At 41.2% G+C, this 26,429-nt stretch overlaps 1 protein-coding gene across 3 annotated transcripts in view; it reads right to left on the bottom strand.

The window, feature by feature from the left end:
• The window catches only part of LOC130294562 (uncharacterized), a 52,506-nt gene that overhangs the window by 4,892 nt on the left and 21,185 nt on the right, over positions 1 to 26,429 (bottom strand). For all 3 annotated transcript variants that reach the window (XM_056544565.1, XM_056544567.1, XM_056544566.1), the window contains exons 11-12: positions 2,692 to 2,769; positions 1,239 to 1,585 (exon numbers count right to left, since the gene is read on the bottom strand). In XM_056544565.1, coding sequence (XP_056400540.1) covers positions 1,239 to 1,585; positions 2,692 to 2,769 — 425 coding nt within the window. The remainder of the gene's footprint in view (positions 1 to 1,238; positions 1,586 to 2,691; positions 2,770 to 26,429) is intronic.

The raw sequence follows: 26,429 nt of genomic DNA, 5'->3' as shown, positions 1-26,429 counted from the left end.
TCCTCTGCCTGTAGAATTGCTCAGCAAAAGGCAATAAAGATGTGTGTATATAACAGGGATATGGCTATGTAGGGTCTGGTCCGAGGTAATGAAATTACTCAGGAGGTCCGGCTTGAGCTTAGAGACAAGATCCAGCCAAGCCTGAGACAGCAGAGGATGAGGCCGTATCTTAGGCTGCACAAATGATTGCTGGATCCCCCATTTTCACAGGGCGATGGGCAGACCATAACGATAATTTAAATGGCTAAAAGAAACATCCACTAGGCTGCCGAATCAATCACAGTATTGTGCTACTTAATAAATCTATCACATTCTTAGGCTTCTTTCACACTGCAGTGCGACGGACATCAGAGAACACTGGGAGAATAGCGTGATAAAAAAAATACCTCATGCAATGGGATCTGTCGGGACCCGTTGTTGCCAGTTGTGGCACAACAGCAGTGTGAAGGGGCCTTAGACTGTCTAGTCTAAACTTAGACCAACTATTAGTCCGCTTAAACAGTGGCAGAATTTGGTGCAATTTTGGCAAGTGTGAGTGAATTTACTAGAACTGTATCGTTGTACAAATGATGTTTGCGTAGGAATTTACTATTCTAGTGCATGTTAATTATTAAATCTGGCTCATGTCGGTCATGCACAAAAAAAAAAATAGAAAATGAGTGTTGCGCCTTTAACATTTCTGTTTGGCGCAAACATAGTAATACAAAATTTTGGCAAATGTGGTGCATTTAGTGCACTTGTGGTGCAGTAGGCATAGTAAATGGGCAATGGTATTCCCATGTCAGGTATGGGATGTCAATGAATACTTTTTTTCATACGGTTCACATTGAAAACCGTATACGGCAATCGCGGGAGGTGCCAGCAGTAGGACCTTCGCGATCAGACATCTTGTCCCCTATACTTTGGATAGGGGATAAGATGTCTAGCACCGGAGTACCCCTTTAAACAATAAAGGAGTATTGTATTGTATTAAGAATTGTGTCGGTTTTTGCAGGTGTAGTAGACTTACATAAATAGCTCAGTGCTACACATCAATCCACACTAACTCCTCTCCACTGTGCGGTTATGAAGTTGGGGAAGGAGTGAGATGTCAAATGAATTGGGTTGAGCTGCAATATCAGACACAGCCTATGGGCACATGTGGTGCTGTTTTTGAAAACATATAGGATTTAAAAACATCTGTTATTCCCCCCAAAAGTTACTACTGTACCTTTGCCATAACATATATTGATACTTACTGAACATAGTACAGAAGGTCATTTTTCCTCTTAATTCTGGCTAAGAAACGATAAAGGAAATCAAGACGCTCCCGGTCCAGACACAACTCCAGGAAGGCGGGATGCTTGGTAATACACACACGCTCATCATTGATCATTGAGTGAAGTCCGGAAATCTCATGGCAGCATATAGACTCTTCCACAGTAGACATGACGCAGCAGTTGCCACATTTACACCAATTTGTGTTTTTTATGTCTCTTCTGTAATCTATTGTTTCGTTTTTTTCCTCCTTCACTTCCCGACGCTCAATTATAACACTTGGCGATGTTTGAGATATGTGTACCCCGCCTTCCATGACCCGGAGACGCTGAGGAAACAAAAATGTATTAGGGTGTATTCCATGTACAGCACCCTGGGCAGTACACAGGGCATATTTAAAGCTGCAGATTCTAATGTAAAAAAAAAAAAAAAATAATAATAATAATTGCTGGACACAGCTTCAAATCTGCGCAGGATACTGTATGTGAATTTGCCCTAAAAAGATTTCTTTCTTCAGCCTTTGAGCCCATGATGCCAAGTTATAATATATAATTTTTTTGTTCACCGTACGGGATCATTAACATTATATTTTAATAGTTTGGACATTTACGCATGCGGTGATATCAAATATCTAATTTTTTTATACTCTTTAAATAGTCCCCATAGGGGACTATTTATAGCAAACGCTTGATTGCTAATACTGTCCAGTGCTAAGCATAGGGTGTTATCGGCTGTCTTCTGCTCTGGTCTGCTCACTCTCAGACCAGAAGGAGGCAGGCGGAGGCAGGTGAGGGGACCTCCGTCTGCTATGTTAGCTGATCTGATCCCCACGGCTGAGCCGCAGGCGATCAGATCAGCATAAAATGAAGCCGCTCTGCCGCAGATGCCGTGATCTGTATTGATCACTGCATCTGAAGGGTTAATGGCAGACATCCGTCCAATCGTGGATGTCGCCCATTACTGGCGGGTCCCTGGCTGCTATAAGGAGCAGGGACCTGCTGCACATGACCCAAGCATAGCTCTAATGCTCGCGGTTATGTTCAGGACATAAATGTACCGCCACACCAGGACATACATTTAAGTCCTTGGTTGTTTAGGGGTTAATGCACACACACACAGAAGTGCTGTAGTGCAAGTCTATTTTTTTTTTTCACTGTTCACTTTAAATGGGTTTTCCAGGCATTACATAAAATTGCCCTGGGCAGGGAGAAGCAAATTAAAACTCATACTTGTGTTCATGCTCTGGAGCAACGGCAACACTGGAACAGTGGGATGAGCAGATTTTTTTTATTTACCCTCCCAGTCCCTGCCTGAGAACAGCCTTCCGCTCTGCCTGCTCTGGATGAACACCATCGCTTTATGGGGTGCTGATGGTAAACTGAGGGAGTGTCCCCTCTGACACCCTAGTTACTAAGTCTTAAGATTTCTGCTTACTCTTGCTTCTCTTTCTTGTAAGCTCAGAATATCTCCACGAACTTGAGGACCACTCTTAAACCTCTTTGGTCCCGTTTCCTGCAAAAAAAATTAAATAGAATTCAATTTTAAAAGCAAATAAATACAAAATACAAGGCATTCGGAAATATTTACTTTTACTTTTTACTTTCTTTATTAAACATGTTATGTTGCTCCTTGTGTTAAAAAAAAGAAAGAAATTAAATTAAAGGGGTACTCCACCCTTAGACATCTTATCCCCTATGCAAAGGATAGGGGATAAGATGTCTGATCGTGGGGGTCCCGCCACTGGAGACCCCCCAGATACAGCATGCAGCACCCACCTGTTTCTGCTCCGGAAGCGCTGGAGGGTCTGGGTCCCGACCACCGGAACGGAAGTCCACGACGTCACGACTCTGCCCCCGTGTGACGTCACGCCCCCTCCCATAGACTTGCATTGAGGGGACAGGGCGTGACGTCACACGGGGGCGGAGTACCCCTTTAAAGGAGAATTCCAGGCAAAAATATTTTATCCCCTATCCAAATGATAGGGGATAAGGTGTCTGATTGTGGGGGGCCCGCTGCTGAGACCCCCCGCGATCTCCCTGTAGCACCCGCATTCTATGCGGGTGCTGAATCTACAGTTTCAAAAACCTCCAGGTTTCCGGGACTGGGGATGTGACGTCACGCCACAACACGCCCCCTCCATTCATGTCTATGGGAGGGGCGTGACGGCCATCACGCCCCCTCCCATAGACATGAATGGAGGGGGCGTGGCGTGACGTCACATCCCCAGCCCGGAAACCCTGAGGTTTCCAAAACTAGAGACGCAGTCCCCGCATAGAATGCGGGTGCTACAGGGAGATCTCGGGGGGGGGGGGGGGGGGGTCTCAGCAGCGCCCACCCCCTGTGGATAGGGGATAAAATGTTTTTGCCCGGAATACCCCTTTAAGTTTCCCCTATCATTCTGCCTTCAATACCCCATAATGATTAAGTGATAACAGAATGGTAGAAATCTTCTCTTATCTATTGAAAAAGTAAAAATTTTAATCTTGCAGTGACATAAGTATTCAGACCCTTGACCCAGGATTTAGTTGACGCCCCTTAAGCAATGATTCCAGCCTCCAATCTTTTGGGGATGAGGCCACAAGGTTTACATACCTGGCTTTGGGGGTTACTACTACTTTTCTCTGCAGATCCTATTGGGCTCTGTCTGGTTGGATTGTGACCATCGGTGGAACGCATTTTCAGATCTTTCCAGAGAGGTTTCTTTGGCTGAGCCACTGAAGAACATTCACAGAGTTGTCCCTAAGCCGCTCCTGTGTTTTCTTGGCGGTGTGCTTAGGGTCATTGGGGGAGATTTATCAAAACCTGTCCTGAGGAAAAGTTGCCCAGTTGCCCATTGCAACCAATCAGATCGCTTCTCTCATTTTTAACAAGGCCTCTGCAAAATGAAAGAAGCGATCTGATTGGTTGCTATGGGCAACTTTTCCTCTGCACAGGTTTTGATAAATCTCCCCCATTGTCATTTTTGAAGGGGAAACTTTAGCCCAATATGAGGTCCAGAACACTCTGGATCAAGTTTTTAGTAAGAATATTTCTGTACTTTGCTCCATTCATTTTCACCTCAACCCTGACCAGTCTTTCTGTCTCAGCCACTGAACTACGCCCCCGCAGCATGATGCTGCATCCGCCATGTTCAAGGCAGCTTTTGTGTGTCTGTCACTGGGGAGATTCAATATAGGGATATGTCGGCACTTCCGTGGAATCTGCGGCGGTGCACTAGGTAGGGCAAAGTCACAGCTAGAAAAAAGATGGTACCCAACACTCACCAGTAATGTACGACACTATGACATAATAAATCTTTACTGTGCAAGGACGCGTTTCGGCGTGGGAGCCTTCCTCAGCTGTCTGCCGATTAGGCAGACAGCTGAGGAAGGCTCCCACGCTGAAACGCATCCTTGCACTACACTATGGCATAATAGATCTTCACTGTACATTACTGGTGAGTGCTGCGTATCAGCTTTCTTCTACCTATTACTGAGGAGAGGCTTCTTTCTGACCAGTCTACCATAAAACTTAGATTGTGGAGGCTGCAGTGATCGTTCTGGACTTTCCGGAAGCTTCTCCTATCTGCACACAGGCTCTTTGGAGCTCAGACAGCGATCATTACGTTCTTGAATTTTTAGGTTTTCATTTTTAATAAATTCACAAATAATTCTAAAATTGAATTATTTGTGGGCAGAAAGATGGGAAAAAAAACTAATAATTTGTAGTTATAGCACAAGGCAGCAACATAACAACATGTAAAAAAAAAGGTGAAAGAGTAAAAAACTTTCTAAATGCACCAAATATCCATTTATATCCTCAACATTAAAGTTTGAACAGTGAACCTAAAAAAGGTATTAAGAAAATTAGGGAAATCAAACACTTGGCTATAGAGCAGTCAACAAAAGGCTACTGATGTTTCCTGCTGCTTATATTCTATAGTGACAATATATACTACAGTGCAATACAGAGTTTGTCAACATTTCAATGAGCCCATGTCCCTACAAAAGTGGCTCAGTGTCTTAAAGGGGTACTCTTTTTTTCTTCTTTTTTTTAATGAACTAGTGCCAGAAAGTTAAACAGATTTGTAAATGACTTCTATTAAAAAATCCCTTCCAGTACTTTTTAGCAGCTGTATGCTACAGAGGAAATTCTTTGCTTTTTGAATTGTCCACAGTGCTCTCTGCTGACACCTCTGTCCGTGTCAGGAACTGTCCAGAGCAGTATAGGTTTGCTATGGGGATTTTCTCCTGCTCTGGACAGTTCCTGATACGGGCATCAGGTGTCAGCAGAGAGCACAAAAAAGAAATTCAAAAAGCAAAGAATTTCCTCTGTTAAAAAGTACTGGAAGGATAAAGATTTTTTTTTAATAGAAGTCATTTACAAATCTGTTAAATTTTCTGGCACCAGTTGATTTAAAAAAAATAAAAAAAATAAATGTTGTTTTCCACCGGAGTACCGCTTTAAATGAATCCCTTTAAATTTACAGAACGATAATTACACTCAGTAATTTTTGGCCTGCTTGAAGAAAGTCCCCTGAGAAAATCCACCTGATACGAGAAGAACATACAAACTCCATAAAAGTCGTGCTACAGAAAATACGGTGCAGTAGCCTCCCATTGTTTTTAATGAGATTATGCAGCAGGATTTTTACCACATAATTTCCACGGCTGATGTTCTGTTGCGAAAATTCTGAAACCTAGAATCCGCCGAAAGAATGAACATGTTTCTTCTGTTGGTGGTTTATGTTTGAAAAACGCATTTTCCTTTATCGAGATGGCACACAGTGTACTAGAGACAAAAGAATGTACCCCTTGGGTACACATACTATATGTTAGGAACCTAGGAAAGGGTTTCCCAACAATGTGTTAGGCTGGGTTCAGACTACAGAATTTCCACCTGCAATTCCGCTTTGAAATTGCAGGCAGAAATTCCGCTTGCTAAAATGTATAGTGTAGTGAATGTGTTTCCGTTCAAAAATTCACACTTCGGAATTTGTGAACGGAAAATCCGCTTGGAAATTTCCGCCTGAAGAAAGGCGGTGCTCTTTCTTCAGGCGGAAATCCACGCGGAACACATAGCAGTCTATAGGAGAATGCAGTGTCTGCACGGTCCTAGCGCCGACTGATTCAGTCAGCGCTGGCCGCACTCGGAATCTCCAGGCGGAAATTTTCTGCCCGAAGATTCCGTAGTCTGAACCTAGTCTTAGGGTTTGAGGTCTTAGTTGGGGAGCAGATGGCTTAAATTTGGTTATATCGCTTTCACACTTTAAAGGGGTACGCCGGTGGAAAACGTTTTTTTGTTTTTGTTTTTTTAAATCAACTGGTGCAAGAAAGTTAAACAGATTTGTAAATTACTTCTATTTAAAAATCTTAATCCTTCCAGTACTTATTAGCTGCTAAATATTACAGAGGAAATTATTTTCTTTTTGGAACAAAGAGCTCTCTGCTGACATCACAAGCCCAGTGCTCTCTGCTGACATCTCTGTCCATTTTAAGAACCATCCAGAATAGGAGAAAATTCCCATAGCAAACATATGCTGCTCTGGACAGTTCCTAAAATGGACAGCAGATGTCAGCAGAGAGCACTGTGGCCATGATGTCAGCAGAGAGCACTGTGTTCCAAAAAGAAAAGAATTTCCTCTGCTAATAAGTACTGGAAAGATTAAATATTTTAATAGAATTAATTTACAAATCTGTAACTTTCTGGCACCAGTTGATTTAAAAAAAATAAAATTAAAAAAGAATTGTCTCTCTACATAAAGATGTTCTAGGCTATAAGAAGATCGCCAATACACAAACTGAGCTGCAGCCCTGTGGGCAAGACTATACAGTGGTCTCACAGGACAGGTTCACTCAGGACAGGCCTTGTCGTGGCCGACCAAAAAGAGCTAAGTGCATGTAATCAGCATCACATCTAGAGGTTGTCTCTGGGAAATAGAATTATCAATGCTGCCAGCATTGCTGCAGTGGGGTATCAGCCTGTCAGTGCTCAGACCATACATTGCACAATGCATCAAGTCGTCTCAGAAGGAAGCCTATTAAAGATGAAGCACGAGAAAGCCCACAAACAGTTTGCTGAAGACAAGACTAAGGACATGGATACAGTCAAACATGGTGGTGGGAGTCATGGTCTGGGGCTGCATGAGAGCTGCTGGCACTTGGGAGAGTTTATTGAGTGAACCATGAACGCCAACATGTACTGTGACATACTGAAAGAGCATGATCCCCTCCATTCAGAGGCTGGGCCGCAGGGCAGTATAACATGACAACCACCCCAAACACCTCCAACACAACCACTGCCTTGCTTAAGAATCTGAGGGTAAAGGTAATGGACTGGCCAAGCATGTCTCCAGACCTAAACCCTATTGAGCATCTGTGGGGAATCTTCAAATGGAAGGTGGGGGAGCACAAAGTCTTTAAAGGGGTACTCCGGTGCTTAGACATCTTATCCCTTATCCAAAGGATAGGGGATAAGATGCCTGACCGAAGGAGTCCCGCCGTTGGGGACCCCCGTGATCTTGCACGCGGCACCCCGTTTGTAATCAGTCCCCGGAGCGTGTTCGCTCCGGGTCTGATTACGGGCGATCACAGGGCGGGCGGCGTGATGTCACGCCTGCGCCCCAGTGACGTCATGCAAGCCTACGGGAGGGGCGTGATCGCTGCAACGCCCCCTCCCGTAGGCTTGCATTGAGGGGCGGAGCGTGACGTCACACAGGGGCGCAGGCGTGACTTCACATGCCGCCCGCCCTGTGATCGCCCGTAATCAGACCCGGAGCGAACACGCTCCGGGGATTGATTACAAACGGGGTGCCGCGTGCAAGATCACGGGGGTCCCCAGCGGCGGAACTCCCGCGGTCAGGCATCTTATCCCCTATCCTTTGGATAGGGGATAAGATGTGTAAGCAGTGGAGAACCCCTTTAACATCCACCAGCTCCGTGATGTAGTCATGGAGGAGGGAAGAGGACTCCAGGGAAAACCTGTGAAGCACAAAATATTGACACTTTGGGCTTAATTTGAACACTTCCACTTAGGGGTGCACTCACTTATGTTGCCAAGGTTTAGATATTATTGACTGTGTTGAGTTATTTTGAGGGGACACAATATTATACACTGTTATACACAGACTGTACACTCACTACTTTATATTGTAGGAGAGGAGCATTACTTCAGTATTGTCATATGAAAAGATAAAATATTGACAAAAACTCGAGGGGTGGAGTCACTTATGGGAGATACTGTATATATAATGTGAGGGGTGGAGTCACTTATGGGAGATACTGTATATATAATGTGAGGGGTGGAGTCACTTATGGGAGATACTGTATATATAATGTGAGGGGTGGAGTCACTTATGGGAGATACTGTATATAATGTGAGGGGTGGACTCACTTATGGGATATACTGTATATAATGTGAGGGGTGGACTCACTTATAGGAGATACTGTATATATAATGTGAGGGGTGGAGTCACTTATGGGAGATACTGTATATATAATGTGAGGGGTGGAGTCACTTATGGGATATACTGTATATATAATGTGAGGGGTGGAGTCACTTATGGGAGATACTGTATATATAATGTGAGGGGTGGAGTCACTTATGGGATATACTGTATATAATGTGAGGGGTGGACTCACTTATGGGATATACTGTATATAATGTGAGGGGTGGACTCACTTATGGGATATACTGTATATAATGTGAGGGGTGGACTCACTTATAGGAGATACTGTATATATAATGTGAGGGGTGGAGTCACTTATGGGAGATACTGTATATATAATGTAAGGGGTGGACTCACTTATGGGAGATACTGTATATATAATGTGAGGGGTGGAGTCACTTATGGGATATACTGTATATATAATGTGAGGGGTGGACTCACTTATGGGATATACTGTATATAATGTGAGGGGTGGACTCACTTATGGGAGATACTGTATATAATGTGAGGGGTGGAGTCACTAATGGAATATACTGTATATATAATGTGAGGGGTGGACTCACTTATGGGAGATACTGTATATAATGTGAGGGGTGGACTCACTTATGGGATATACTGTATATAATGTGAGGGGTGGACTCACTTATGGGAGATACTGTATATATAATGTGAGGGGTGGAGTCACTTATGGGAGATACTGTATATATAATGTGAGGGGTGGAGTCACTTATGGGATATACTGTATATATAATGTGAGGGGTGGACTCACTTATGAGAGATACTATATATATAATGTGAGGGGTGGAGTCACTTATGGGAGATACTGTATATATAATGTGAGGGGTGGAGTCACTTATGGGATATACTGTGTATATATATATATAATGTGAGGGGTGGAGTCACTTATGGGATATACTGTATATATAATGTGAGGGGTGGAGTCACTTATGGGATATACTGTATATATAATGTGAGGGGTGGAGTCACTTATGGGATATACTGTATATATAATGTGAGGGGTGGAGTCACTTATGGGAGATACTGTATATATAATGTGAGGGGTGGACTCACTTATGGGATATACTGTATATAATGTGAGGGGTGGAGTCACTTATGGGAGATACTGTATATAATGTGAGGGGTGGAGTCACTTATGGGAGATACTGTATATATAATGTGAGGGGTGGAGTCACTTATGGGAGATACTGTATATATAATGTGAGGGGTGGACTCACTTATGGGAGATACTGTATATATAATGTGAGGGGTGGACTCACTTATGGGATATACTGTATATAATGTGAGGGGTGGAGTCACTTATGGGATATACTGTATATATAATGTGAGGGGTGGACTCACTTATGGGATATACTGTATATATAATGTGAGGGGTGGACTCCCTTATGGGAGATACTGTATATATAATGTGAGGGGTGGACTCCCTTATGGGATATACTGTATATATAATGTGAGGGGTGGAGTCACTTATGGGAGATACTGTATATATAATGTGAGGGGTGGAGTCACTTATGGGATATACTGTATATATAATGTGAGGGGTGGACTCACTTATGGGATATACTGTATATATAATGTGAGGGGTGGACTCATGGGAGATACTGTATATAATGTGAGGGGTGGACTCACTTATGGGATATACTGTATATATAATGTGAGGGTGGACTCACTTATGGGATATACTGTATATATAATGTGAGGGGTGGAGTCACTTATGGGAGATACTGTATATATAATGTGAGGGGTGGAGTCACTTATGGGAGATACTGTATATATAATGTGAGGGGTGGAGTCACTTATGGGAGATACTGTATATAATGTGAGGGGTGGACTCACTTATGGGATATACTGTATATAATGTGAGGGGTGGACTCACTTATAGGAGATACTGTATATATAATGTGAGGGGTGGAGTCACTTATGGGAGATACTGTATATATAATGTGAGGGGTGGAGTCACTTATGGGATATACTGTATATATAATGTGAGGGGTGGAGTCACTTATGGGAGATACTGTATATATAATGTGAGGGGTGGAGTCACTTATGGGATATACTGTATATAATGTGAGGGGTGGACTCACTTATGGGATATACTGTATATAATGTGAGGGGTGGACTCACTTATGGGATATACTGTATATAATGTGAGGGGTGGACTCACTTATAGGAGATACTGTATATATAATGTGAGGGGTGGAGTCACTTATGGGAGATACTGTATATATAATGTAAGGGGTGGACTCACTTATGGGAGATACTGTATATATAATGTGAGGGGTGGAGTCACTTATGGGATATACTGTATATATAATGTGAGGGGTGGAATCACTTATGGAATATACTGTGTATATAATGTGAGGAGTGGAGTCACTTATGGGAGATACTGTATATATAATGTGAGGGGTGGACTCACTTATGGGAGATACTGTATATATAATGTGAGGAGTGGACTCACTTATGGGAGATACTGTATATAATGTGAGGGGTGGACTCACTTATGGGATATACTGTATATAATGTGAGGGGTGGACTCACTTATGGGAGATACTGTATATATAATGTGAGGGGTGGAGTCACTTATGGGAGATACTGTATATATAATGTGAGGGGTGGAGTCACTTATGGGATATACTGTATATATAATGTGAGGGGTGGACTCACTTATGAGAGATACTATATATATAATGTGAGGGGTGGAGTCACTTATGGGAGATACTGTATATATAATGTGAGGGGTGGAGTCACTTATGGGATATACTGTGTATATATATATATATATAATGTGAGGGGTGGAGTCACTTATGGGATATACTGTATATATAATGTGAGGGGTGGAGTCACTTATGGGATATACTGTATATATAATGTGAGGGGTGGAGTCACTTATGGGATATACTGTATATATAATGTGAGGGGTGGAGTCACTTATGGGAGATACTGTATATAATGTGAGGGGTGGAGTCACTTATGGGAGATACTGTATATATAATGTGAGGGGTGGAGTCACTTATGGGAGATACTGTATATATAATGTGAGGGGTGGAGTCACTTATGGGAGATACTGTATATATAATGTGAGGGGTGGACTCACTTATGGGATATACTGTATATAATGTGAGGGGTGGAGTCACTTATGGGATATACTGTATATATAATGTGAGGGGTGGACTCACTTATGGGATATACTGTATATATAATGTGAGGGGTGGACTCCCTTATGGGAGATACTGTATATATAATGTGAGGGGTGGACTCCCTTATGGGATATACTGTATATATAATGTGAGGGGTGGAGTCACTTATGGGAGATACTGTATATATAATGTGAGGGGTGGAGTCACTTATGGGATATACTGTATATATAATGTGAGGGGTGGACTCACTTATGGGATATACTGTATATATAATGTGAGGGGTGGACTCATGGGAGATACTGTATATAATGTGAGGGGTGGACTCACTTATGGGATATACTGTATATATAATGTGAGGGTGGACTCACTTATGGGATATACTGTATATATAATGTGAGGGGTGGACTCCCTTATGGGAGATACTGTATATATAATGTGAGGGGTGGAGTCACTTATGGGAGATACTGTATATATAATGTGAGGGGTGGAGTCACTTATGGGAGATACTGTATATATATTGTGAGGAGTGGACTCACTTATGGGATATACTGTATATATAATGTGAGGGGTGGACTCACTTATGGGAGATACTGTATATATAATGTGAGGGGTGGACTCACTTATGGGATATACTGTATATACAATGTGAGGGGTGGACTCACTTATGGGAGATACTGTATATACAATGTGAGGGGTGGACTCATTTATGGGAGATACTGTATATACAATGTGAGGGGTGGACTCACTTATGGGATATACTGTATATATAATGTGAGGGGTGGAGTAACTTATGGGATATACTGTATATATAATGTGAGGGGTGGACTCACTTATGGGAGATACTGTATATATAATGTGAGGGGTGGACTCACTTATGGGATATACTGTATATAATGTGAGGGGTGGAGTCACTTATGGGAGATACTGTATATAATGTGAGGGGTGGAGTCACTTATGGGAGATACTGTATATAATGTGAGGGGTGGAGTCACTTATGGGATATACTGTATATATAATGTGAGGGGTGGACTCACTTATGGGAGATACTGTATATAATGTGAGGGGTGGAGTCACTTATGGGATATACTGTATATATAATGTGAGGGGTGGAGTCACTTATGGCATATACTGTATATATAATGTGAGGGGTGGACTCCCTTATGGGAGATACTGTATATATAATGTGAGGGGTGGAGTCACTTATGGGAGATACTGTATATATAATGTGAGGGGTGGAGTCACTTATGGGAGATACTGTATATATAATGTGAGGGGTGGACTCACTTATGGGAGATACTGTATATATAATGTGAGGGGTGGAGCCACTTATGGGAGATACTGTATATATAATGTGAGGGTGGAGTCACTTATGGGAGATACTGTATATATAATGTGAGGGGTGGACTCACTTATGGGAGATACTGTATATATAATGTGAGGGGTGGACTCACTTATGGGAGATACTGTATATATTGTGAGGGGTGGAGTCACTTATGGGATATACTGTATATATAATGTGAGGGGTGGACTCACTTATGGGATATACTGTATATAATGTGAGGGGTGGACTCACTTATGGGAGATACTGTATATATAATGTGAGGGGTGGAGTCACTTATGGGAGATACTGTATATATAATGTGAGGGGTGGAGTCACTTATGGGAGATACTGTATATATTGTGAGGGGTGGAGTCACTTATGGGATATACTGTATATATAATGTGAGGGGTGGACTCACTTATGGGATATACTGTATATAATGTGAGGGGTGGACTCACTTATGGGAGATACTGTATATATAATGTGAGGGGTGGAGTCACTTATGGGAGATACTGTATATATAATGTGAGGGGTGGAGTCACTTATGGGAGATACTGTATATATAATGTGAGGGGTGGAGTCACTTATGGGAGATACTGTATATATAATGTGAGGGGTGGACTCACTTATGGGATATACTGTATATAATGTGAGGGGTGGAGTCACTTATGGGATATACTGTATATATAATGTGAGGGGTGGACTCACTTATGGGATATACTGTATATATAATGTGAGGGGTGGACTCCCTTATGGGAGATACTGTATATATAATGTGAGGGGTGGACTCCCTTATGGGATATACTGTATATATAATGTGAGGGGTGGAGTCACTTATGGGAGATACTGTATATATAATGTGAGGGGTGGAGTCACTTATGGGATATACTGTATATATAATGTGAGGGGTGGACTCACTTATGGGATATACTGTATATATAATGTGAGGGGTGGACTCATGGGAGATACTGTATATAATGTGAGGGGTGGACTCACTTATGGGATATACTGTATATATAATGTGAGGGTGGACTCACTTATGGGATATACTGTATATATAATGTGAGGGGTGGACTCCCTTATGGGAGATACTGTATATATAATGTGAGGGGTGGAGTCACTTATGGGAGATACTGTATATATAATGTGAGGGGTGGAGTCACTTATGGGAGATACTGTATATATATTGTGAGGAGTGGACTCACTTATGGGATATACTGTATATATAATGTGAGGGGTGGACTCACTTATGGGAGATACTGTATATATAATGTGAGGGGTGGACTCACTTATGGGATATACTGTATATACAATGTGAGGGGTGGACTCACTTATGGGAGATACTGTATATACAATGTGAGGGGTGGACTCATTTATGGGAGATACTGTATATACAATGTGAGGGGTGGACTCACTTATGGGATATACTGTATATATAATGTGAGGGGTGGAGTAACTTATGGGATATACTGTATATATAATGTGAGGGGTGGACTCACTTATGGGAGATACTGTATATATAATGTGAGGGGTGGACTCACTTATGGGATATACTGTATATAATGTGAGGGGTGGAGTCACTTATGGGAGATACTGTATATAATGTGAGGGGTGGAGTCACTTATGGGAGATACTGTATATAATGTGAGGGGTGGAGTCACTTATGGGATATACTGTATATATAATGTGAGGGGTGGAGTCACTTATGGGATATACTGTATATAATGTGAGGGGTGGAGTCACTTATGGGAGATACTGTATACAATGTGAGGGGTGGAGTCACTTATGGGAGATACTGTATATAATGTGAGGGGTGGAGTCACTTATGGGATATACTGTATATATAATGTGAGGGGTGGAGTCACTTATGGGATATACTGTATATAATGTGAGGGGTGGAGTCACTTATGGGAGATACTGTATATATAATGTGAGGGGTGGAGTCACTTATGGGAGATACTGTATATAATGTGAGGGGTGGACTCACTTATGGGATATACTGTATATAATGTGAGGGGTGGACTCACTTATAGGAGATACTGTATATATAATGTGAGGGGTGGAGTCACTTATGGGATATACTGTATATAATGTGAGGGGTGGACTCACTTATGGGATATACTGTATATAATGTGAGGGGTGGACTCACTTATAGGAGATACTGTATATATAATGTGAGGGGTGGACTCACTTATGGGATATACTGTATATAATGTGAGGGGTGGACTCACTTATGGGATATACTGTATATAATGTGAGGGGTGGACTCACTTATAGGAGATACTGTATATATAATGTGAGGGGTGGAGTCACTTATGGGAGATACTGTATATATAATGTAAGGGGTGGACTCACTTATGGGAGATACTGTATATATAATGTGAGGGGTGGAGTCACTTATGGGATATACTGTATATATAATGTGAGGGGTGGAATCACTTATGGAATATACTGTGTATATAATGTGAGGAGTGGAGTCACTTATGGGAGATACTGTATATATAATGTGAGGGGTGGACTCACTTATGGGAGATACTGTATATATAATGTGAGGAGTGGACTCACTTATGGGAGATACTGTATATAATGTGAGGGGTGGACTCACTTATGGGATATACTGTATATAATGTGAGGGGTGGACTCACTTATGGGAGATACTGTATATATAATGTGAGGGGTGGAGTCACTTATGGGAGATACTGTATATATAATGTGAGGGGTGGAGTCACTTATGGGATATACTGTATATATAATGTGAGGGGTGGACTCACTTATGAGAGATACTATATATATAATGTGAGGGGTGGAGTCACTTATGGGAGATACTGTATATATAATGTGAGGGGTGGAGTCACTTATGGGATATACTGTGTATATATATATATATATAATGTGAGGGGTGGAGTCACTTATGGGATATACTGTATATATAATGTGAGGGGTGGAGTCACTTATGGGATATACTGTATATATAATGTGAGGGGTGGAGTCACTTATGGGATATACTGTATATATAATGTGAGGGGTGGAGTCACTTATGGGAGATACTGTATATAATGTGAGGGGTGGAGTCACTTATGGGAGATACTGTATATATAATGTGAGGGGTGGAGTCACTTATGGGAGATACTGTATATATAATGTGAGGGGTGGAGTCACTTATGGGAGATACTGTATATATAATGTGAGGGGTGGACTCACTTATGGGATATACTGTATATAATGTGAGGGGTGGAGTCACTTATGGGATATACTGTATATATAATGTGAGGGGTGGACTCACTTATGGGATATACTGTATATATAATGTGAGGGGTGGACTCCCTTATGGGAGATACTGTATATATAATGTGAGGGGTGGACTCCCTTATGGGATATACTGTATATATAATGTGAGGGGTGGAGTCACTTATGGGAGATACTGTATATATAATGTGAGGGGTGGAGTCACTTATGGGATATACTGTATATATAATGTGAGGGGTGGACTCACTTATGGGATATACTGTATATATAATGTGAGGGGTGGACTCATGGGAGATACTGTATATAATGTGAGGGGTGGACTCACTTATGGGATATACTGTATATATAATGTGAGGGTGGACTCACTTATGGGATATACTGTATATATAATGTGAGGGGTGGACTCCCTTATGGGAGATACTGTATATATAATGTGAGGGGTGGAGTCACTTATGGGATATACTGTATATATAATGTGAGGGGTGGAGTCACTTATGGGAGATACTGTATATATATTGTGAGGAGTGGACTCACTTATGGGATATACTGTATATATAATGTGAGGGGTGGAGTCACTTATGGGAGATACTGTATATATAATGTGAGGGGTGGAGTCACTTATGGGAGATACTGTATATAATGTGAGGGGTGGAGTCACTTATGGGATATACTGTATATATAATGTGAGGGGTGGAGTCACTTATGGGATATACTGTATATATAATGTGAGGGGTGGAGTCACTTATGGGATATACTGTATATATAATGTGAGGGGTGGAGTCACTTATGGGATATACTGTATATAATGTGAGGGGTGGAGTCACTTATGGGAGATACTGTATATATAATGTGAGGGGTGGAGTCACTTATGGGAGATACTGTATATATAATGTGAGGGATGGAGTCACTTATGGGAGATACTGTATATATAATGTGAGGGGTGGACTCCCTTATGGGAGATACTGTATATATAATGTGAGGGGTGGAGTCACTTATGGGAGATACTGTATATATAATGTGAGGGGTGGAGTCACTTATGGGAGATACTGTATATATAATGTGAGGGGTGGACTCACTTATGGGAGATACTGTATATATAATGTGAGGGGTGGAGCCACTTATGGGAGATACTGTATATATAATGTGAGGGTGGAGTCACTTATGGGAGATACTGTATATATAATGTGAGGGGTGGACTCACTTATGGGAGATACTGTATATATAATGTGAGGGGTGGACTCACTTATGGGAGATACTGTATATATTGTGAGGGGTGGAGTCACTTATGGGATATACTGTATATATAATGTGAGGGGTGGACTCACTTATGGGATATACTGTATATAATGTGAGGGGTGGACTCACTTATGGGAGATACTGTATATATAATGTGAGGGGTGGAGTCACTTATGGGAGATACTGTATATATAATGTGAGGGGTGGAGTCACTTATGGGAGATACTGTATATATTGTGAGGGGTGGAGTCACTTATGGGATATACTGTATATATAATGTGAGGGGTGGACTCACTTATGGGATATACTGTATATAATGTGAGGGGTGGACTCACTTATGGGAGATACTGTATATATAATGTGAGGGGTGGAGTCACTTATGGGAGATACTGTATATATAATGTGAGGGGTGGAGTCACTTATGGGAGATACTGTATATATAATGTGAGGGGTGGAGTCACTTATGGGAGATACTGTATATATAATGTGAGGGGTGGACTCACTTATGGGATATACTGTATATAATGTGAGGGGTGGAGTCACTTATGGGATATACTGTATATATAATGTGAGGGGTGGACTCACTTATGGGATATACTGTATATATAATGTGAGGGGTGGACTCCCTTATGGGAGATACTGTATATATAATGTGAGGGGTGGACTCCCTTATGGGATATACTGTATATATAATGTGAGGGGTGGAGTCACTTATGGGAGATACTGTATATATAATGTGAGGGGTGGAGTCACTTATGGGATATACTGTATATATAATGTGAGGGGTGGACTCACTTATGGGATATACTGTATATATAATGTGAGGGGTGGACTCATGGGAGATACTGTATATAATGTGAGGGGTGGACTCACTTATGGGATATACTGTATATATAATGTGAGGGTGGACTCACTTATGGGATATACTGTATATATAATGTGAGGGGTGGACTCCCTTATGGGAGATACTGTATATATAATGTGAGGGGTGGAGTCACTTATGGGAGATACTGTATATATAATGTGAGGGGTGGAGTCACTTATGGGAGATACTGTATATATATTGTGAGGAGTGGACTCACTTATGGGATATACTGTATATATAATGTGAGGGGTGGACTCACTTATGGGAGATACTGTATATATAATGTGAGGGGTGGACTCACTTATGGGATATACTGTATATACAATGTGAGGGGTGGACTCACTTATGGGAGATACTGTATATACAATGTGAGGGGTGGACTCATTTATGGGAGATACTGTATATACAATGTGAGGGGTGGACTCACTTATGGGATATACTGTATATATAATGTGAGGGGTGGAGTAACTTATGGGATATACTGTATATATAATGTGAGGGGTGGACTCACTTATGGGAGATACTGTATATATAATGTGAGGGGTGGACTCACTTATGGGATATACTGTATATAATGTGAGGGGTGGAGTCACTTATGGGAGATACTGTATATAATGTGAGGGGTGGAGTCACTTATGGGAGATACTGTATATAATGTGAGGGGTGGAGTCACTTATGGGATATACTGTATATATAATGTGAGGGGTGGAGTCACTTATGGGATATACTGTATATAATGTGAGGGGTGGAGTCACTTATGGGAGATACTGTATATAATGTGAGGGGTGGAGTCACTTATGGGAGATACTGTATATAATGTGAGGGGTGGAGTCACTTATGGGATATACTGTATATATAATGTGAGGGGTGGAGTCACTTATGGGATATACTGTATATAATGTGAGGGGTGGAGTCACTTATGGGAGATACTGTATATATAATGTGAGGGGTGGAGTCACTTATGGGAGATACTGTATATATAATGTGAGGGATGGAGTCACTTATGGGAGATACTGTATATATAATGTGAGGGGTGGACTCCCTTATGGGAGATACTGTATATATAATGTGAGGGGTGGAGTCACTTATGGGAGATACTGTATATATAATGTGAGGGGTGGAGTCACTTATGGGAGATACTGTATATATAATGTGAGGGGTGGACTCACTTATGGGAGATACTGTATATATAATGTGAGGGGTGGAGTCACTTATGGGAGATACTGTATATATAATGTGAGGGTGGAGTCACTTATGGGAGATACTGTATATATAATGTGAGGGGTGGACTCACTTATGGGAGATACTGTATATATAATGTGAGGGGTGGACTCACTTATGGGAGATACTGTATATATTGTGAGGGGTGGAGTCACTTATGGAATATACTGTATATATAATGTGAGGGGTGGACTCACTTATGGGATATACTGTATATAATGTGAGGGGTGGACTCACTTATGGGAGATACTGTATATATAATGTGAGGGGTGGAGTCACTTATGGGAGATACTGTATATATAATGTGAGGGGTGGAGTCACTTATGGGAGATACTGTATATATTGTGAGGGGTGGAGTCACTTATGGGATATACTGTATATATAATGTGAGGGGTGGACTCACTTATGGGATATACTGTATATAATGTGAGGGGTGGACTCACTTATGGGAGATACTGTATATATAATGTGAGGGGTGGAGTCACTTATGGGAGATACTGTATATATAATGTGAGGGGTGGAGTCACTTATGGGAGATACTGTATATATAATGTGAGGGGTGGAGTCACTTATGGGATATACTGTATATAATGTGAGGGGTGGACTCACTTATGGGAGATACTGTGTATAATGTGAGGGGTGGACTCACTTATGGGATATACTGTATATATAATGTGAGGGGTGGAGTCACTTATGGGAGATACTGTATATATAATGTGAGGGGTGGAGTCACTTATGGGATATACTGTATATATAATGTGAGGGGTGGACTCACTTATGGGATATACTGTATATATAATGTGAGGGGTGGAGTCACTTATGGGATATACTGTATATATAATGTGAGGAGTGGACTCACTTATGGGAGATACTGTATATATAATGTGAGGGGTGGACTCACTTATGGGAGATACTGTATATATAATGTGAGGGGTGGACTCACTTATGGGATATACTGTATATATAATGTGAGGGGTGGAGTCACTTATGGGAGATACTGTATATATAATGTGAGGGGTGGACTCACTTATGGGATATACTGTATATATAATGTGAGGGGTGGAGTCACTTATGGGATATACTGTATATAATGTGAGGGGTGGAGTCACTTATGGGAGATACTGTATATATAATGTGAGGGGTGGAGTCACTTATGGGAGATACTGTATATATAATGTGAGGGGTGGAGTCACTTATGGGAGATACTGTATACATAATGTGAGGGGTGGACTCACTTATGGGAGATACTGTATATATAATGTGAGGGGTGGACTTACTTATGGGAGATACTGTATATATAATGTGAGGGGTGGAGTCACTTATGGGATATACTGTATATATAATGTGAGGGGTGGACTCTCTTATGGGAGATACTGTATATAATGTGAGGGGTGGAGTCACTTATGTGATATACTGTATATATAATGTGTGGGGTGGAGTCACTTATGGGAGATACTATATATATAATGTGAGGGGTGGAGTCACTTATGGGATATACTGTATATATAATGTGAGGGGTGGACTCTCTTATGGGAGATACTGTATATAATGTGAGGGGTGGAGTCACTTATGGGATATACTGTATATATAATGTGAGGGGTGGAGTCACTTATGGGATATACTGTATATAATGTGAGGGGTGGACTCACTTATGGGAGATACTGTATATAATGTGAGGGGTGGAGTCACTTATGGGAGATACTGTATATATAATGTGAGGGGTGGAGTCACTTATGGGATATACTGTATATATAATGTGAGGGGTGGAGTCACTTATGGGATATACTGTATATATAATGTGAGGGGTGGAGTCACTTATGGGATATACTGTATATAATGTGAGGGGTGGAGTCACTTATGGGATATACTGTATATAATGTGAGGGGTGGAGTCACTTATGGGAGATACTGTAAATATAATGTGAGGGGTGGAGTCACTTATGGGAGATACTGTATATATAATGTGAGGGGTGGAGTCACTTATGGGAGATACTGTATATAATGTGAGGGGTGGAGTCACTTATGGGCGATACTGTATATATAATGTGAGGGATGGACTCACTTATGGGAGATACTGTATATATAATGTGAGGGGTGGAGTCACTTATGGGAAATACTGTATATATAATGTGAGGGGTGGACTCACTTATGGGAGATACTGTATATATAATGTGAGGGGTGGAGTCACTTATGGGATATACTGTATATATAATGTGAGGGGTGGAGTCACTTATGGGAGATACTGTATATATAATGTGAGGGGAGGAGTCACTTATGGGATATACTATATATATAATGTGAGGGGTGGACTCACTTATGGGAGATACTGTATATATAATGAGAGGGGTGGAGTCGCTTATGGGATATACTGTATATATAATGTGAGGGGTGGAGTCGCTTATGGGAGATACTGTATATATAATGTGAGGGGTGGAGTCGCTTATGGGAGATACTGTATATATAATGTGAGGGGTGGAGTCGCTTATGGGAGATACTGTATATATAATGTGAGGGGTGGACTCACTTATGGGAGATACTGTATATATAATGTGAGGGGTGGACTCACTTATGGGCTATACTGTATATATAATGTGAGGGGTGGAGTCACTTATGGGATATACTGTATATAAAATGTGAGGGGTGGAGTCACTTATGGGATATACTGTATATAATGTGAGGGGTGGAGTCACTTATGGGAGATACTGTATATATAATGTGAGGGGTGGAGTCACTTATGGGAGATACTGTATATATAATGTGAGGGGTGGAGTCACTTATGGGAGATACTGTATATATAATGTGAGGGGTGGAGTCACTTATGGGATATACTGTATATAATGTGAGGGGTGGACTCACTTATGGGATATACTGTATATATAATGTGAGGGGTGGACTCACTTATGGGAGATACTGTATATATATATATTTTCTCTATAGTGTGGGGGTGGAGTTACTTATAGGATATACTGTATATAATGTGACGGGTGGAGTCACTTATGGGAGATACTGTATATATAACGTGAGGGGTGGACTCACTTATGGGATATACTGTATATATAACGTGAGGGGTGGAGTCACTTATGGGATATACTGTATATATAACGTGAGGGGTGGACTCACTTATGGGATATACTGTATATAACGTGAGGGGTGGACTCACTTATGGGAGATACTGTATATATAATGTGAGGGGTGGACTCACTTATGGGATATACTGTATATATAATGTGAGGGGTGGAGTCACTTATGGGATATACTGTATATAATGTGAGGGGTGGAGTCACTTATGGGATATACTGTATATATAATGTGAGGGGTGGACTCACTTATGGGATATACTGTATATATAATGTGAGGGGTGGAGTCACTTATGGGAGATACTGTATATATAATGTGAGGGGTGGAGTCACTTATGGGATATACTGTATACATAATGTGAGGGGTGGACTCACTTATGGGAGATACTGTATATATAATGTGAGGGGTGGACTCACTTATGGGATATACTGTATATATAATGTGAGGGGTGGACTCACTTATGGGATATACTGTATATATAATGTGAGGGGTGGAGTCACTTATGGGATATACTGTATATATAATGTGAGGGGTGGACTCACTTATGGGATATACTGTATATATAATGTGAGGGGTGGAGTCACTTATGGGAGATCCTGTATATATAATGTGAGGGGTGGACTCACTTATGGGAGATACTGTATATAATGTGAGGGGTGGACTCACTTATGGGATATACTGTATATATAACGTGAGGGGTGGAGTCACTTATGGGAGATACTGTATATATAACGTGAGGGGTGGAGTCACTTATGGGATATACTGTATATATAATGTGAGGGGTGGACTCACTTATGGGAGATACTGTATATATAATGTGAGGGGTGGACTCACTTATGGGATATACTGTATATAACGTGAGGGGTGGACTCACTTATGGGAGATACTGTATATATAATGTGAGGGGTGGACTCACTTATGGGAGATACTGTATATATAATGTGAGGGGTGGACTCACTTATGGGATATACTGTATATAATGTGAGGGGTGGACTCACTTATGGGATATACTGTATATAATGTGAGGGGTGGACTCACTTATGGGATATACTGTATATAATGTGAGGGGTGGAGTCACTTATGGGATATACTGTATATATAATGTGAGGGGTGGACTCACTTATGGGATATACTGTATATATAATGTGAGGGGTGGACTCACTTATGGGAGATACTGTATATATAATGTGAGGGGTGGAGTCACTTATGGGAGATACTGTATATATAATGTGAGGGGTGGAGTCACTTATGGGATATACTGTATACATAATGTGAGGGGTGGAGTCACTTATGGGAGATACTGTATATATAATGTGAGGGGTGGAGTCACTTATGGGAGATACTGTATATATAATGTGAGGGGTGGAGTCACTTATGGGATATACTGTATATATAATGTGAGGGGTGGAGTCACTTATGGGATATACTGTATATATAATGTGAGGGGTGGAGTCACTTATGGGAGATACTGTATATATAATGTGAGGGGTGGAGTCACTTATGGGAGATACTGTATATATAATGTGAGGGGTGGAGTCGCTTATGGGATATACTGTATATAATGTGAGGGGTGGACTCACTTATGGGAGATACTGTATATATAATGTGAGGGGTGGACTCACTTATGGGAGATACTGTATATAATGTGAGGGGTGGACTCACTTATGGGAGATACTGTATATAATGTGAGGGGTGGACTCACTTATGGGAGATACTGTATATATAATGTGAGGGGTGGACTCACTTATGGGAGATACTGTATATAATGTGAGGGGTGGACTCACTTATGGGATATACTGTATATATAATGTGAGGGGTGGACTCACTTATGGGATATACTGTATATATAATGTGAGGGGTGGAGTCACTTATGGGATATACTGTATATATAATGTGAGGGGTGGACTCACTTATGGGAGATACTGTATATATAATGTGAGGGGTGGACTCACTTATGGGAGATACTGTATATAATGTGAGGGGTGGACTCACTTATGGGATATACTCTATATATAATGTGAGGGGTGGACTCACTTATGGGATATACTGTATATATAATGTGAGGGGTGGAGTCACTTATGGGATATACTGTATATATAACGTGAGGGGTGGACTCACTTATGGGATATACTGTATATATAACGTGAGGGGTGGACTCACTTATGGGATATACTGTATATATAATGTGAGGGGTGGAGTCACTTATGGGATATACTGTATATAATGTGAGGGGTGGACTCCCTTATGGTATATACTGTATATATAATGTGAGGGGTGGAGTCACTTATGGGATATACTGTATATAATGTGAGGGGTGGACTCCCTTATGGGATATACTGTATATATAATGTGAGGGGTGGACTCACTTATGGGATATACTATATATATAATGTGAGGGGTGGAGTCACTTATGGGATATACTGTATATATAATGTGAGGGGTGGAGTCACTTATGGGATATACTGTATATATAATGTGAGGGGTGGACTCACTTATGGGATATACTGTATATATAATGTGAGGGGTGGAGTCACTTATGGGATATACTGTATATATAATGTGAGGGGTGGAGTCACTTATGGGATATACTGTATATATAATGTGAGGGGTGGACTCCCTTATGGGATATACTGTATATATAATGTGAGGGGTGGACTCCCTTATGGGATATACTGTATATATAATGTGAGGGGTGGACTCCCTTATGGGATATACTGTATATATAATGTGAGGGGTGGACTCACTTATGGGATATACTGTATATATAATGTGAGGGGTGGAGTCACTTATGGGATATACTGTATATAATGTGAGGGGTGGAGTCACTTATGGGATATACTGTATATATAATGTGAGGGGTGGACTCCCTTATGGGATATACTGTATATAATGTGAGGGGTGGACTCCCTTATGGTATATACTGTATATATAATGTGAGGGGTGGAGTCACTTATGGGATATACTGTATATAATGTGAGGGGTGGACTCCCTTATGGGATATACTGTATATATAATGTGAGGGGTGGACTCACTTATGGGATATACTATATATATAATGTGAGGGGTGGACTCCCTTATGGGATATACTGTATATATAATGTGAGGGGTGGAGTCACTTATGGGAGATACTGTATATATAATGTGAGGGGTGGACTCCCTTATGGGATATACTGTATATATAATGTGAGGGGTGGAGTCACTTATGGGATATACTGTATATATAATGTGAGGGGTGGAGTCACTTATGGGATATACTGTATATATAATGTGAGGGGTGGACTCACTTATGGGATATACTGTATATATAATGTGAGGGGTGGACTCACTTATGGGATATACTGTATATATAATGTGAGGGGTGGACTCACTTATGGGATATACTGTATATATAATGTGAGGGGTGGACTCACTTATGGGAGATACTGTATATAATGTGAGGGGTGGACTCACTTATGGGATATACTGTATATATAATGTGAGGGGTGGACTCACTTATGGGAGATACTGTATATATAATGTGAGGGGTGGAGTCACTTATGGGAGATACTGTATATAATGTGAGGGGTGGAGTCACTTATGGGATATACTGTATATATAATGTGAGGGGTGGACTCCCTTATGGGAG

Source organism: Hyla sarda, chromosome 10 (genome assembly GCF_029499605.1).
Source record: "Hyla sarda isolate aHylSar1 chromosome 10, aHylSar1.hap1, whole genome shotgun sequence".
Taxonomy (NCBI): domain Eukaryota; kingdom Metazoa; phylum Chordata; class Amphibia; order Anura; family Hylidae; genus Hyla; species Hyla sarda.
This window is presented reverse-complemented; position numbering and strand designations above follow the sequence as displayed.